Source organism: Polychytrium aggregatum (genome assembly GCF_025602895.1).
Source record: "Polychytrium aggregatum strain JEL109 chromosome Unknown BJ171scaffold_2, whole genome shotgun sequence".
NCBI classification, from domain to species: Eukaryota; Fungi; Chytridiomycota; class Chytridiomycetes; order Polychytriales; genus Polychytrium; species Polychytrium aggregatum.
Genome location: NW_026516204.1, coordinates 308,013 through 324,272, shown reverse-complemented (window position 1 = coordinate 324,272; position 16,260 = coordinate 308,013). Strand labels below are relative to the sequence as shown.

The 16,260-nt window shown below is 59.3% G+C and overlaps 4 protein-coding genes across 4 annotated transcripts; 3 read left to right on the top strand and 1 right to left on the bottom strand.

Moving 5' to 3' along the window:
* Positions 1-448: 448 nt before the first annotated feature.
* Positions 449-5,198, bottom strand: BJ171DRAFT_111938 (ribonucleases P/MRP protein subunit POP1-domain-containing protein). The gene is made up of 15 exons (XM_053105460.1): positions 4,943-5,198; positions 4,710-4,748; positions 4,508-4,554; positions 4,323-4,372; positions 4,053-4,170; positions 3,813-3,915; positions 3,547-3,623; positions 3,027-3,429; positions 2,764-2,912; positions 2,545-2,633; positions 2,231-2,411; positions 1,891-2,101; positions 1,096-1,718; positions 856-983; positions 449-696 (listed from the first exon to the last, which is right to left on the bottom strand). Exons 1-15 carry the CDS (start codon positions 5,016-5,018, stop codon positions 609-611), a joined length of 2,382 nt encoding a protein of 793 aa, XP_052971335.1. The 5' UTR covers positions 5,019-5,198; the 3' UTR covers positions 449-608.
* On the top strand, positions 5,107-7,563 carry BJ171DRAFT_595023 (uncharacterized protein). Its single transcript, XM_053114565.1, has 5 exons — positions 5,107-5,578; positions 5,883-5,930; positions 6,177-6,343; positions 6,867-7,008; positions 7,163-7,563. The coding sequence occupies exons 1-5, from the start codon at positions 5,510-5,512 to the stop codon at positions 7,181-7,183; spliced, it is 447 nt and encodes a 148-aa protein (XP_052971334.1). The 5' UTR covers positions 5,107-5,509; the 3' UTR covers positions 7,184-7,563.
* A 2,234-nt stretch (positions 7,564-9,797) lies between these two features.
* BJ171DRAFT_470928 (uncharacterized protein) lies at positions 9,798-10,826 on the top strand (the record flags this gene model as incomplete). The annotated part of the gene is made up of 2 exons (XM_053108586.1): positions 9,798-9,866; positions 10,041-10,826. The coding sequence occupies 2 exons, from the start codon at positions 9,798-9,800 to the stop codon at positions 10,824-10,826; spliced, it is 855 nt and encodes a 284-aa protein (XP_052971333.1).
* Positions 10,827-13,769: 2,943 nt separating this feature from the next.
* Positions 13,770-14,487, top strand: BJ171DRAFT_470927 (uncharacterized protein; the record flags this gene model as incomplete). The annotated part of the gene is made up of 3 exons (XM_053108585.1): positions 13,770-13,833; positions 13,990-14,124; positions 14,174-14,487. The coding sequence occupies 3 exons, from the start codon at positions 13,770-13,772 to the stop codon at positions 14,485-14,487; spliced, it is 513 nt and encodes a 170-aa protein (XP_052971332.1).
* Positions 14,488-16,260: the final 1,773 nt, after the last annotated feature.

Here is a 16,260-nt window from a genome sequence, read left to right as displayed (position 1 = left end):
CACAACGCCAAGGGCCACAGCTCTCGCGAGACGACCGAGGCACAGTCGGCTACCGAGTCCGGACTCTCGCGGCGAACTGGCAGCTCCACGAGCTTCGACACGCAGTTCCAGGAGTTCACATATAAAAACCTGGCGGTGCTTGAGGACGCCAACCGCGACCAGAAGAGGTTTGTGATGATGACAACAATCGATTCCGATAGTAGCGCGTTCTTTGGTAGAAGGACACGCGAGCTGAGCAGCTTCCCTGGCCTTGACAAGAACATGGGGGGATTCCATGCGCCAAAGTAGAATCGTGTAAACAAGATAATTTTGCATTCTGCTATAGTATCATCACGAAGACCAAGGTTCTGGTGCGCGATCCATGCGATGCCTTGCGCTGCTCGCCCGAAAACGGCCCCAAGACCCATCGCCAGGGGGCGCATCTCTCCTGAATCGCACCGCAACGACATTGCGCTTCGTGGATGGCTTCCGTGTGGTAAAAGAGTCGATGTTCGCAAATACACCAGGCACGCACAAGTGGATCTTGCCCCGACTTGATGCCAGGGGTGGCTGCTGCCGGAGCGGGCAGCGGGACGGCCGGGCCAATCAGCTCGCTCGCCAGGCCAGGCTCATGCGATTATTGTCAGCTTGGCGGGTCGGTAGACTTTTCCCGTGACACCTCGGACAAGAACGAAGGTCTCTGGAGTGCGCTTCTCGCTGTGAGTTATGAAAGAGTGGATGGCGGATCGGCAGCTGCACTGTCAGCGACATGGGTAATGTAATATATGCCAAATGCTGGAGGACGACAATGGGTTGGCTGACGCTTCGTCACGAGAGGCACGTTGTGCATTGACAGCGGCTCGACTCGCCACGTACCTTCGTGCCCGCTGAAGCATTTGGTGAAGTGCCCCGAGCGAGCAGCAGCCGATAGCAAGCCCTCGGCCAGTCGAGAGCGAGTACGATCCATTTGTGAGATATCCGATGGCACGAGCTTGGTGAGGAAGCTAGGGTGTTCAAGTTCGCAGTTGGTGTTTCAGCTTTCCAGCCAGTTGTCGGTTCGCACACGTCACCTCCAGGCACTTCACTTGGCTGCTGGCGGGCTCTGACTATTCTTACCTCGACATCCGCCAAGTTTGCTCGCAAGTCGTCTTGATCACGACGGTCCACCCAGCGCCGATAGTCTTCCTGCGATGCATCGTATATGGCGCCAAACTCTCCGACCACACCACGGGCAAGTAGCTCGATTCTGACGCGCACCAGGGCATTCGCCACCACGTCGCTCGATTCCAGTTCTTGCCGGATGGGTCCGCAGCCCTTTTTGGCCAACCAGGCTTGGAGCGAGTGCCGGAACTCTGCTGAGGTACGCGGGAAATCATCCGAGGCAAGCAGCCGGCGGACCAATCCGAGCGCCCGCGCGCTGGCGAAGACGGCAGGAGCTGGCCACGACGGCTCTGTGTCCATGGCCTGCGCGGGGGCAGAGCCGGAATTGACTATCTCAATACCCTTCGAGCTGTCTCCTGTCTGTGCCGAGCCCAGTTTCCAGAATGGCGCCTCGAACGGAGAGTCCGACCCAAGTTTATCGTAGTTTGGCCGCTTCGATTTGGGTCGGCGCTTGTGTGCCGCTTGAAGTTCTGAACGTCGGGTTGCAGCGTAGTGGCGATACGCAAGCGTTTCTGGGTAATCGTATGGGAAGCAGGGAACACCGGATTCAAAGTGCTGGGCGCGGCGCTCACGCAAGCCTGCAGGGACCAACAAAATGAGGAACGCAACCGAGAGATAGACAGATACAGGATCAATGGTTTGGACCTGGGCGAGCGAGTCTTGTGGAAGAGCACAGGTTGCTGCATATCGACTCCGGTCCAGAGAATAGAACGAAAGCCAGCGTGATTCCATCTGCAGGACGTGGCTCACCTCCAATGCGGGCACCGGCATAGATCAGTTGGCGCCACAGATCCATGCCCCAGCCTTTGGGCGCAATCAAGTCCCATCCAGCAGTGAACTCGCGAGACTCGCTGTCCGACGCCGCAACGGCATCGCGACTGAAGCAGTCCCTTTGAACGAGAAGAATTGGGATGCGGCAGTCGTTTGGCTGTGGTATCAACTTGGTGCCAGGGATCAGCGCCTGTTGCTCACACAGGAGGAGCGGTAGCTGGTTAGCGAGTCGGCTGGACGTGGCCAGATAGAGAAATAGACGAAGCTCGACTATTCCATGACATTGGCGACTGCTCCAACAGAGGTCATGGAAGGTTACCTTGGCGCGCCTGGCATCCAAGACACCATCCCGGGGTCGAGCGTCAAGGCAGTCCCGTTTCTTGGGGCACCAGATATCTGAAACAGCTGCCCCCGATGGCCACGACACTAGAAGTGCGTTGATGGCCAGCTGCTCCTCGGGAGTTATCGATTTGGCGCGTGGGCTCATCCGGGGCGGAAAGCTGACATTATACGATAGCATGAGTATGCGGTTATGCTGACTCATCGAATTGGCGTGCTGAGATATGTTTTCTCGGCGAGAGCATGTCGGACGGCTGAAACCTTTCTGCCCGATATCTAATCCAGGAAACAAACCTCAATCGTGGATCGTGTATTGTCAGCGACAAAATCACTCCCGGGGCAAGCGACGACGGCGTTCGCAGATTCTTGAGCGCAGCCCAGGTCTGTTTTTGTCCCCAGCCAGATGAGATCGGTTGTGGAGGGAAAGACGGATTGGCAACAAGCGGGCATCTTGGATCAATTTCCGGCATAGCAAAATCACAGATGCATGTTCCAGCCAGGATATCGCATTACCTTGCGAGCTGCCGGGTTGGTGTGTACACCGCCATGCTTGTCGTAGCTTTCCTCGCAGACCTTCAGAACCTCACTCAGGATGGCGTGTGATCGCGGTCCTGTCAGCTCAAAGCGAACCAGCTCGGACTTGAGGGCCTTGATTTCCACGTCTGTGCGACGGGTTTGGCGATGCACCGGCAAAGGCCACAGAGTCAATCGACGAAGTCTGGCCATTGTCAAGCAACATGTGCTGTTACATGTGACTCAGGGCCAGTATGCCGCACCTGATGCCAGTTTGGACTGTTTGGCCGCCTTGGTGAGCTCGGCATGCACATCGCTGTAGGCAGCCGGATGCACCCAGACCCAAAGCGCTCGCTTGTGAGCCTGGGGGTCCAAAGTCGGCTCGTCCGGCTCTTGCCTCCAGAAAAAGGTGACCGGAGCGATGGCCCCAAGCGGAAAGCGGTCGGATCCATAGATCGTCGTAGCGCCCTGATTTGTGCCATCCACATATCGTGCGCTTGCTATCGATGGAGCAGTAGGATCGGCAATGTGTTTGAAGACCGAGACGATATGTTCTTGAAGGCCAATCACTTCGATGGGCTGGAAGTACGAGGCGTCGTGGGCAATGCACTGGTATTTTCCGGCACGATACGCCGAGCGAAAGCTCTTGTCGTTGGGGTGGTGCGCCTATTGTAAAGCAGGGACTGACGTCAGTAGGCTGGTTGGTCCAGATCCAGATCAAGTCTGTAGCCCTGTCCTGGGCGACAGTCAGACGTTCGCCAGCAACACACGGTATATACGCACAAGTTTGTATCCCCAGAGATTCACCATACGCATTCGCTTGGCATGCCAGATGTGCGTCTCGAGCCAGCCCTTGTTGACTGTGCATAAATGTACGTGCGAATAAGTGGACAGGCAAGTAAGCGGGCGACCAAATGGACCAGTGGTATCAGCACCCGATTTGCGCGGCAGGCGACCGACAGAGCTCACAGCAGGCAGGTCGAGCCGGCGTCCTGCTGTGTCGGCGTTGCTCAGACCCAACTCCCTCGAAAGAGCTCGGTGCCTCTAACCTCGTCGGCGCAAGTAGTCATCGAACACAGTCTTGCATCGCCTGATCTTTCGACGAGACGGCGGCTTTTCTGCCTTTTGTGGGTTGCCGGTATCATTTGCGATCTTGTGTCATGTCAAGGCCGGTGATCGAGTTGGAGACGCAGTATGTTCGCGACGAGTTGGAGAACGGTCAGACCTGAGAGATCGTCTCGATTGTATGGGTGCATGCTGTGCCTTTCCAGAGCAACACGTCGACATACCTGCTCGAGCGCACGCTGACGCAGTCGCTGGGGAAGGCGCTTAAGGTTGTGGCTGGCGGCTCGACGACGCATGTGTCGGGGTACCGTCTGCCAGACTCGCTGGGCACCCGTAAACTGGCTGATGGTGGATATGAAGCCCGGACATGACACAGTGTCGCAGTGTTAGTCCAGACCAGGATGGAAAGATCGAGCCCGGCCGCCGGGGTCCCTGGTAATCGCACTTCGGGTCAGCTTGCCACTCGATACATCCAGAGATCCACAGACACCTACGTGGCATTCTTGAGGGCAACCTCCAGCGCATTCAGCTCGTACGATCGGGCCTAAGTCATCGCGTTGGAGCTAAGTCGATCAAAGTCGTCTGGAGCGATCGGCGCCGTGTGGCAGAGCGCATCATCCAGAACAGGTCTGCTCGGCCTCAAAACACAGTGGCGAACGTATCTCCATCGCAGCCGCACCTTGGCAAACTCCTCGACATTGATGCTTCTTGGAGCTGATCCCAGTGCTGCAGCATCGCGTCGACAGATTGACGAGCGTGAGATGTAGATAGTGAGGGCGGCACGGCGATTCCCGGCGAGCAGCGCGACGTTCAGGCCGCATTCGATCGATGGGCTGTTGAGCACAGGGCCACGGCGGCTCGAGCGGAAGCAGACGACTTACCCGAGTCTCGAGGACCTTCAACCTGGATCTCCTGTTTGGCTATGCAGACAACGATTGATCGTTGGGGTCAGTCAACTGCAGTGACTGGGCGATCGCCGGCTCGCTTTTGCGATGTGGTTCGTCTGTATCTCGCTTGTGTGCTGGCTCGCAAGTGAGTCCATGCCGCCTGTCGCTAGAGCCGATGCATCGTCCGAGACTGCTCCAGGGAACTGCCTTTGATCGACGACCCCAACCTTTCTTTCGCATCTTGGACATGTGGCCCGAAGTGCCGCCGAACGGGCGCTTGTTATGGCCCTTCTGTGGCTGCATCTTGCCTTACGAACTAGATTGCCTGTCCACTGGATCGCCTTGGTGGTGGCCGTGGTGCAGATCAGCAAGACCGCATCAGCAAGACCGCATCAGCAAGACCGCATCGTCGCCGTTTTTTTGTGGTGGTGCCACCATCCAACCCCCAGTCGACCCTGGTTACGTAAGCAGTCCTGCCGAACCGAGCCGAGCCGCAAACGCAAATTTTCGATTGTCGCCAGGGCCGATTCGCTCGGGGTGCTTTTGATCGCTGGATGCGCAAGGCCATTTCGACAGGACCGCTCTGCATCTCTCACTGCCCGTGTCGACCTGGCTCCGGAGGCCCTATCGCGCAACACTGGAAAAGGCTGCAGCAGATCCACAAACCCTGCCCTCCCCCCATCGTCCATTTCGACTCGCTCTTCACCGGTTGCGCCATCAATCGGCTTTGAACCAGCCAAACCCCGGTCTTCGTCTACTCCCCCCCCCTTGATCCAACTCGATAAACCAGCACCATGGGCAACGCTCACACCAAGCCTGCCGATCCTGTTGTGCTCTACAACGAGCCCGATATTCCTATCACGGTATGCCACGCAGTCAGCGAGGCGACTGGGCAGATATCCGACTCTGGATGTGGTGTGGCTGCCAGATGGTTGGCCACATCACCGTCAGGACGGCCAAGGGGGATCATTGAGGGAGCTCGTACTTCTTGATGCCTCAGGCATCAACATGCAACTTGATCGTCGCTGGGGGCGGGTCTTGTGCCAGCTTGCATACGGATCGGTGTCTATCGCCTACCCCCGCAGCGCATGCGATGTTAGACCAGCATGATGGAGAGGATTGTCCCAAGTTGCCCATGACTGATGCCGACCCTTTGCTCTCTGCCAGTTCTCTCCCAACCTGCTGTTCCGACTGGACCAGATCCAGAACCCAAACGTAGGACCAGCCACGCTTGCACCGTCGGCTTGCCGGGGAATGCACGACCGCAGCCATCCAGGACGATAACAGGCCACTCTGGTCCGTTTAGCGCAAACTGGATAGCAAAGCGCAACCAGCACTAACCAGCCCCTATGATACGACTTGTTTTTCAATGGCCCACCCTCCCGCTTCCGACCCATCGACACCCGCGCGGCCAATACGACAATGCTCACCCTTCCAATAACCAACGGCTGCAATCCACAGGCCGCACCCTCGCCCAAGCCTGCCCACAACCACGATGTCGATGACGTCGTCCATGAGCGAGTGCAGCGAGCGATCGAGAAGGAGAAGCAGCAACGACTCTTTTTCGAAGAACGATCCGCGGACCAGGTCCGACGGGAAGCGGAAGACCTTTTGCGTCGCCAGAAACGGTAATCCATTGCTTCGTCCTCACGGCGCCTTGATGGCGGCGATTTCTTTCGCATCTGTGCGGCGACGAGGACAGATGCATCGCAGCGATGGAGGTGGGCTTTTTGTGGCCGTGGCTGTGGGTTGGTGTCGCGGAGCCATCCGAAACGTCCAACATGATCGAGCAAGAGGACTTCACAGCGACATGGATCAGAGTCATGCCGCCGTCGAAGAATGCCGCTGTCGAAGAATGCGGCACTGCATCCTGGGTTTCATCTCCATGTCCCCAGTCGTCGCGAATGTTGTCTCTGGAGCTTGAAGAGGCAGTCCATCCCCAAGAACATCGACAACCTACGGCTCATGTTGATTGGAAACCAACAAGGCCGCCGCCTCTGCCGTGACATAGTGGCGATGGCATAATGGCAAGACGACATTTGGGATCCAAAAACGGACCGCGATCTATCCAGGTGCTTGCAACCCACATGGTCCCAGTGCCTCGATGTCTAACGGGCGACTCTGTTGGTTCTCCGTTTTTGCCCTCATCAGTGTGCCCGAGCAGCACGTCAATGCTGAATACCAGCAGCTGCAAAACGCTGTGATCGACTGCTACCGAAACAACACTGCGCGGGCGTTGGACTGCTGGAAGGAAGTTGCTGACTTTAAGGGTGCTGCCAAGAAGGCACAGCATGTAAGTGGGCCCCACTCCTCCAGGACAAGAGCGACCCGGCAGTGTCGCGAGGCGTCGCATTCTTGGATCTGCCTGAACCCCCTGTAGGCTGACTCGATGCTGCTCTTGCTGACCCGGTGCTGCTCTTGCCGGATCGACTTTGATTCGCCTTCAGGACTTTGTATCGACCCATTAAGAAAAGAAAAGAGAGAGCGAGCGAGACAAAGGCGAGATTCAAGGCCTATTCGATGCGCGGTCATGGACCGATGCCGAAGCAGTTCAAACCTCCCACCTTTCGGCTCCCCCCCCCGGCCGAGAAATGCAACTCTTTCGATATGAAGACAAAAACGAGCGAGAAGATAAGGGCGGGAAGAGGGAGAGCGAGCAACTGCGGGAGCACTGCCGGTCTTGGTTTTGGAGCGCTCCTTTGTGGTATTTGTCAGGGCACAAATACAGGCAGCATATCAGGCAAGCGCTGTTGTCACCAAGGAGTCGTCACATCGAACAAGTCTCGGTGGGAGAATGGCTTGGCTTGGCTCGGCTTGGTATGGCTTGGTATGGCTTGGTATGGCTTGGCTCAGGACGGCGTTGCAGCGGCATGCCGATAGCTGCGAGGACACGAACGATAGCCGCCGCAGGAGGAACAGCGCACCGCAGCCAAGCCGACTGTCGATGGTCAAGCACACGAAGGGACGGTGGTCATCTCGCAACAGTCGCTGCCAGGACAGCCAGATCTCTGCCGATCTGGGGGGATTGCTGCACCGGGCGTGCTCTCTGGTGCCGCCGCCCCAAAGCCGATAAGCGCACCAAGCCGGATCGACTGTTGAGTTTCGGGCATGGGATTGTGCTGCTGCCACGATGGACGGGGTCCTGCGGATCATCCGCCTGGCAGCGGCGTCTTATGACGGTGGCCTTGGTATCGGCAAGACGCTAAGCCGGAAGCTTGCGCTGCCGAAGGCGATTGCTGAAACGGCGGCGCACAACCCGAGGGACACTGTCAAGGTGCAGCTCAAGACGCCTCCCCGCCCCGGCGACAGTCGTGCTTTCCGAATCAGCAGTCCAGCACAGCAACCTTGGTCTTCTGGACGGGCTGCTGCAGGACATGTACAGCGGACGGGCTGTTGAAGCGGGGGCCTCTCCAGCAGACATACCCAGGAATCGACCCGCCGCCGCCTGGGGGGAGCAGCTCTCCCGTCAAGACGGCCAGCATCGGGCGAAGGCACAGACCATCGTGGTGGAGCAGCACCGAGCGACCCCTCGGTCGGCTTCCCACACGACTCGGCCCTGGCAGCCGGCGGCGCTGTCCTTGCAAGAACGGGATGGACGAGGCAAGCAAGCAAGCCAGGACAAGGACCAACTCTGACACCTGGCTCCTCCAAAGCAGGCGGCTTCCTGCCTCGGAAACAAAGGTCGGATCGGTGCTCACGTTGCCGGCGAGGAAAGCAGGAGAAAGGCCTTTCTGCGGCACTCGGGAGCAGCACGTTGCTGCATGGCCGGGTCTGGACGGCCTCGCTGGCGACTTGCGATTCAATCTTGGGAGCAAGCAGGTTGATATCAGGCTGATATCAGGGTCGACATGTCGGCGGGAGACAATGCCCCCAACGACGACGACGACGACGACGACACATCCACCGAGACGGGAGACAGCAGCCCGACAACACGTCAGATGCACCAGCATTTTGACAGCGAGCACAGCGACTGTGCTGGCTGCTGGACCCGCTGCGGCTCTGCGCCCTCGGTGTCGGTCCCGACCTGGGAACGCGCGTCCCATGGCCGGGGGAGGGCCACTCTTACATTTTCCCGATTCCGCGGGGGTGCTGAACTGCTTCCCAAGCAGCACTTGGACTGCGGTGTGCGTCCTTTGCTCCCGGCCTCGATTTCGAGCCGCACGCCGTGGACGAGCCCGAGCACATACCCATTCCGTGCTGCCGGCGCCCAGGCAGTGTCCCGGCGAGAGAAAAAAAAGGAAAGGAATGGAGGCTCGTTTGCTCAGGCCGATCGAGCACATTTTTTTCGGCCAACAGACGGGTCAGCCAGCCAGCCAGCCAGCCAGCGAGGCCTTATCTGCCTTGGCACCGGGCCGGGTCTCTCTCGCATCTCCCGTCTTCCATCTCAACATCTCTGCCCTCCCAGCTCCACCGCAGCCTCGCTCCCTCGGCTCCTGCTCCGTCCTCCTGCTGTTGCGGTCTGGGCTACGACGCTCCTGCCAAAGGCCACCCCGGACAAAGGAAGATCCCTTCTGGACGCTCCTCGTGTAGGCTGGAAACCAAAGGCGAGGTGCCCGGAGCAGCTGCTGGACGTTGCTTGTTGTTGTTGTTGTTTTTGGCTCTGGACCCGCTCTTCCTTTCGTTGGTCATCGCACCCTCGTTCGTCGAGCGGTCCCCTGTCGACACTGCCGGACTCTGTTCTGGAGAACCCGAGCCCGTCTGGACCCGGGCCGTTTTTCTCTCCTCACCCTTCTTTCCCATACTTTTGTCCATCCTGCGGGAGTGTCCGCAGCCTCGGTCTTGGGTCGACTGCGTAGTTCCCAGCAGCTGTCGCTGACGTCGACCATTCCCTTCGCCTCGGCCCGCCTTGGCCCTGCTCTGTCACCTGTTTCTTTCCATCTGGCCTTCGCCTTGATCTCCTCTGTCTCCTGTCTCCCGCTCCCCTCGGCTCTCAAAGTTTTATACCCCTGCACTTGATTTCCAGCACCTACACCTCTTGGTCAAGAGGGCGATCCAATCCACTGGCCCACCCTTTCGCCCCTCTCCACACGCACCCACCTCTCCCTACTTCCTGCAGCAGCTGGACAAGTTTTGCACAAGAAAATGAGCGCAGATACGGAATGCATGGCCTTCAACTTGGACTGGTGTCGCTGTGGCAAGCGCACGGCCGAGGTAAGACTTTGCATCACAGGGCTTTGGGTTTGTTTTGGTTCGGGTGACAGGGAGGGGAGTGACAGGGCCCGTCAACAGGGGAGCGCCCAAGGTAGAGCGATATCCTCCTCCCTCCCCTGCTTTTGAGGTGCTTATGCAGGATGCTAACGCTTCCTTTTTCTTCCTTTTGCGCAGGACGAGTTGTACTGCTCAGTCGAGTGCTTCCAGGACGACCTCGAGGCCAACAAGTCCGTCGAGCGTCTCTCGGAGGATTGCATCCTCAAGCTCTCCTCGGGCGCCCGCAGCTCGTCGCCGCGCCGGCTCTCGCTGTCGTCGTCGGACCGACGAGCCCTGGCGATGCTGCAAGGCCCCCCGGCTCCGCCCCTCGGCAACACCCTGTCTGGAGCCCGCCCGGGACGACGATCGCTCTCGCGCCGACGTTCGATGTGCCGCAGCGCCAGCGAGTCGGCCCTCAGCCCACCGCCTTCCTCGGCCAAGTCGGCCGCCCTCCGAGTCAAGACCAGCGCCGCGGTCCGAGCCAAGACCGTGGCGGCATCGGGACTGGTGTCGACAATCTCGGCCCCGGCGCTAGTCACCCCTCCTCCAAGCGAGAAAGGAGCAGCAGCAGGAGCGACAGCAACAGCAGCAGCAGCAGTGACGGCGGCGACCAAGGCAACGCTCGTCCCAAGCCCACACCTGGCTCATCCACTCCATCCGATCTGCGACTGCGGCCCGCAGGACCTGTTCCGCCACCCAAACAGCCACCTCCACCACTTCCACCATCAATTCCACTCTGGATCGAGCGGCAACGCCAATGCCGACTGCAACGGCAACAACGGCAGCACCAACAGAAACGGCAACACCAGCGGGCATGGAAACGGCAGCAACAACAATCTCCGCCGTCGCGGCCCACCTTCGCCTCATGCATGCGCAAAGCACCCAATCTTGGGCTGGCTCTCCACTTTTTTCCACGAGCACTGAGAGTGCCATTGTTGCTCAGCCTGGTTGATCGAAGCCGGGTCTGCCCTGTCTTGTCATGCTTTACTCTGCCCTGCCCAGGCTTGGCCGGGCTCAAGTCGGTGCTCGGCCCACCCGTTTCTCCATTGGCCAGTTTGCTCGCCCGCCCCACTATTCTGTCTCAGGACACTTATTCATCTGGCAAGCCTCCTTGGCTGTGGGGCTCCACCACACCGACCGGTTCAGCCCCGTTGCATCTCACCTGCGTCCGTCTGTCTTTTTGGTCAGAGTTTGCACGTCCTCCTCCCCTCCTCCAAGCTCTCCTCCTTTGCCATTTGGCTTGATTCTCAAATCGATACCATTCCCCTGCCCCCTCCCTCCTTTGTCCATCTTTGCTGCCAGCCTGATTGGACTCGCCAATTATTCCTCGTCGTTTGTGGTGAGCATATTGGCTCATTCCCCATGATTTTTCGTCGCTTGTGTTGGAGGAACGCACATCCACCCCGTTCCCACAGTTCCCACGCCTCTCTCTCTCTCTCTCTCTCTCTCTCTCTTCACATCTTCACTCCACCCCCCCACTTTGTTTTGGAATCACAATCTCCTCTCCTCCTCTATTCCATTCACGGGCCTTGAGCTATGGAAACCCTTACATAATTTATTTGGAAAATCGCTCTTGCATATATCCCCACTCTCCACCTTTCTCCACTCGGCTTGGCTCAGCTCAGTTCAGCTTAGTTTAGTCTACTCCCCCCCTTCCTCTCCATTCGACTCAGCCCACACTTTCTTGTCCGTCGATTTTTGTCACTGTCCCAGGCATGATACCATTCCCGACCGCCCTTTCCTCGTCCCTCCACCTCCCTTTTCAACCCCGGCCCCGAATCTCGGGCCTCGCACATTGTTCTTGCTATTATTTTGATGTCCTATCCTCCCCTCCCTCATTTCGAAGCAACTTGGCTTGCTCCTTCAGGCTTTAACGTCGCCTACAGTTTACTTTGTCCACAAATGAATGAATGAATGAACGAATGAATGGGAAAAATACAAATATGACTTCCCTCACTCGCAGATATTATACATAACATATCAGAGAAGTATTCGCACCGCCGATGGCGGGGACGGTATGGTCTTGGAGGTGGCTTGTTTCCAGAGCCCCGATGCAAGGTTGTCTCTTTCGCGGTGCTGAGCCAAAGTCACTGTGTCCAGCGCAACTTCGAACTCTGAGGTTGAATCGGAGTTGGAAGCTGAATCATGCTCCAATTCAAAGCCAATTCAAAGCCAATTCTGGACTCGGTCACAGGTTGAGCGTGCTGCTGCATTCGTCGAGGTTGACACCGCCATGCATGACGCACTTGGCAGTCTCGCCCTCTGGCAAGGACGCGAGGACCGCTGCATGCCCAGCGAAGAGAAGAGGAGGGAGACATGTGGGTGTGGGTGTGGGTGCGAATGGGAGAGGAAAGGAGACGCATGGGCATCTGACTGCCCCGGGGCTATGCTCCGTGGCCGCTTTTGGCTTCCCCAGCCCCGGCCGTGCACTGGAGCCCAGGACCCACCATGCCGCCTAAACATCGAGCACGACCGAGCATCATCAAAGACCAAATGATGGCCGGGACCTCGTGGCATTCGGCTCCGCGTTTCTGGCAAGCCAGGGCCTGATTCTGGGCCAAGCCACGTTGCGAAGAGGAAAAAGAGAAAAAAAAGTAAGGTGTGGGAAGGTGCTCGGATACAGAGAAAGACGACAGCCGCATGACGGCGACTGCCACAGGGCGCACGACGGGGCTGTGTCGATGCCACGGAGCAGAGGCAACGAGGGAATGGACACAAAGCATGGGCGGGCGTGAGAGGGAGGGGCAAAGGGATGCACCAGAATGGAGCCAACGAGGCGGCGGGGGACAGCAGGGCGGGATCTGTTCGCCTCGGGACAGTCTCCATGCGGGGCGGCAAAAGGCAGGACGCAACCGCAGACTCCGAGAAGCCCGCTGCGGCTCACATGATGGACATTGGAGCCCGGCGGCACCGAGTCAACGGGATGCAGCCGGTGGAGCCAGCGCCGGGCGAGAGGATATTGCTGGCGAGAGGGTATTGCTGGCGAGAGGGATGTCAGGGAGACGAATTGGAGGCGTGCAGGGAGGCTCAGAGACTGCATCTCTCTGGGAACAGAGGGACTCGTCCAACCAGACAAGAGTTACCCTGGACGACAAGAGCTGGCTGGACACGGCCGAGGGCTGGCTGGACATGGATGCGACGCCAAGCAGAAGCAAACGTTCAAACAGGCGAGCGGCCGACTTGCCCGCAGACGAATCGCAGAACCGCAGAATCGCAGATTAGCCGAGACGACCAGGGATGGACAGACGGGGTGCAAGGGACGAGAGGCGTTGGTACGAACGAGCAGGGTCCAACGGTCGTGTGGACAGATAGGGGGGGGTTCAACGGCGATTGTTGGCGCTGGCCGCACATGTCCAGAACCGAATGTGCGGTCGCTCTGGACGGCAGGGCAATAGCGGCCTGGAGGCGACTGCAGACGGCCGATGGAGCGATAGGGGATTGTCCGGAGATGGGTGGCGACCCTCGCTCTCTCACCCCTCCAGCCAGCATGCACAAACACCAGGACAAAGAGGATCCCGTGGGAGAGGGCGAAGGCGGAGGCTGGTGGGCCCGGGAGCATTGGCAGCGCGGAGACCATGCAGCGAGGCGGGATGGACCAAAGCCGAAAGACGCTGGGGCTGGTGGAGACATGACGGCCGAGCAAGAAGCTCTGGGCGCCAGCTGACCGGCGAGATAGCGAGATCAAGAGGTGCCTCTGCAAGCACACCGAAGGACAAGGCCCCGGGCTGGAGGGCAAAGGCAAAGGCAACAGCAGAGCATGACCGGCGATGACCGCGGTGGCACAACGGGGCAAGCAAAGGACACGGGGGGTTGGTGAGGCGGCAGCAAGGCCGATAGGGACAGACCGGGAGCGCCTGGGCAGGCAACATGACCAGGACGCGTGCCTTGTTGGGAGCGAAGTGCGTGTTGCTGGATGCGCTGGGATGGACGGGTGCGGGCGGTGTTGGTGCTTTGATGTTAATGCCGTGGTGTTAATGCCGTGGTGTTGATGCGTTAATGTTAATGTCGTGGTGGTGTCCCATGCGGACGCTGATGCTGGTGGCGGATGCCGGAGAGTGTCGATTCCCGCATGAGACTCGGTCCACAGAAACTGTGGCCGCCGCTGTGCCCCCGGCGCCAACAAGAGCCGTGCGACATGGCACCCCGCCGACGGACAAGCCCGACGCGCGCGTGGCGGGGCCAGCGAGCATGTGCCAGGGTGTTCAGGTCGGAACATTGGGAGGTGTCTGGGCAAGAATCCCGGCGGGAGCGGGCATTCCCATGCATCCCAGCCTGTTTGCACGGCGGCGTCCGAGACAGCGTCTGGAAGATGGACGGATGCATCGAGAGGCCATCGCCGAGCGTCGAAGAGGATGGCCAAGAGGGCGACCAACAGGACAGCCAAAAGGACAGCCACGCGGCCCAGACCATGTGCGATACGGAGCACAGGAGGGATGGATTGCACGAGATATCGACGATACAGTGCTGTTGCAGTGGCCAGAAGACTGGCCGTCGCACTCGCTCGCACAAGATCGTCGCACCGATCGACACATGGTTGGGAGTTCCCATTCCCACAGAGAACTGCAGAAAGACCAAGACACAATAGGACACACTAGGACAACTGCAGACACACTAGGACACACTAGGACAATTGCAGACACACTGGGACACTCCCGCCTGCCCCCCCCCACAAGGACAGGCCGCGCAGGCGGACATCAACCGGGCGCGGCGCTGTGCTCATGTGCTCTCGGGCAACCGCTTGCTGGCTGGCCGCGGTGCACGCCGCCGCCCTTATTCGCATCGGCGCTTGCTGGCCCTTCTCGCTGCTCGCCCGCGGCTCTCGCTCGCCGCGCCGAGCTGCAGCCGCCGCAGTCTGTGTGCGCCCTCCCGCCTCGCGGCGCTCTCGCCGCCTGCTGCTTCTCGTTCTTGGGCAACGCCCTTTTCGCTCAAAAGCGTTGGTCAAAAAGGGATGCTCCATCGACCTATCCGCCGGCCTGTTCAGCGACCCGCCCATCGACCCATCCGTCGGCTCGCCAGGCCTTGATTCTCGATATCACCCTCGGGTGTCGCTCCTCGCTTGTGCTCCTGCCGGATCGCTGTCTTCCCCAGCCCGATCTGCCGCCCTCCTGTCTGGCTCCCGCTCGCTCACCCACCCGATACAGCCGCATCTGCCAATCACCCCCTGGCCTGGAGCACTTTTGACCAAAGCACCGCCCAAATCGCCTGCGAGCCGTGTTTCTTTTTCTTGCACACCACGCACCAGCCAAAAGTAGTTTGGTCCCCCTCATCGCACCCACTCTTCCAGGGCTGCCCGTGGCCGATCGGTGAGTAGAGCTACATCCCACTAGTACTCTTGCTGTCGACAGGACTACTCCTGCCGTCGCTTGGTGCTCGTCGTCGCTGCCCTCTTTCCACGACGTGCATCGCTGCCATGGCTCGATACATGCCTTGATAGACGACTCGATAGACGCCTTGATAGACGACTCGATATATGGCGTGATAGATGGCTTGATAGACGGCTGCAGATTCCACACTCGCAGCCAATGTCTTGGCCAGCCCTCCCCAATTAGACCCCTCTCGACACACTTGAATTCCATCGCGCCGTCTTCGCTATCCCCGTATCATTCTGCTTTTGCACATCCTCGTGCTTCTGTCTGCACACCCTCGCGCTTATGTCAATCGCCCGTCGCCACCTGCGTCCTTTCGGCCCTCGGCCCACACTCCCTCCCACTCCATACCCCCTCCCGACCCACACCCCATACACATGCCTTTCCCATCACCCGCTGTTGTCGCTCGGCCGCTGGCCACCCACGCGCCAAAGCGACCCCCCGATACGGCCCGATGGCGGCAACCCATCCCTCGTGCAGCACTCCTCCTCCCTCCCCAGCGGCCATGGACGCCATCGCTCGCTGCAATGATCATTCACCGCTGCCCAGGCCGTTGCTGACCCTCCTCCGATTTTCTCCCGTCTCTTGCACCCTGCAGCAAACCTGACGCCCTCCGGCTGCCATCTCTGAGCCTGCTCCTCCTGCTCCCCCACACACAACCCCCCTCCGCTGCCCCGCTTCCCCGGCTGTTCCAACACCCGCCTCCCGCCCTGCTTGTCAGCCGACCTTATCTCCACCACATATTTGTCTCGGGAAGACCTGCCCCGACCCCCAGTCACACATAACCTCCTCGACTCTCACACACCCTTCCCCCCCTCCCACGTTGCATCCCGCCTCCTCGATCGTTATGCTGCAGCGGCCCGAGTAAACCAACTCCTGGGGCCACCAACGCAAATTCCATTCGCTCTTGCAAGAAGGCAAACTCTCCTTCATTCTTCCGCCTCTGTACTTGTATTTCCCTTTGCCCTCTCGACAGCCCCGGTGCTTCCGCA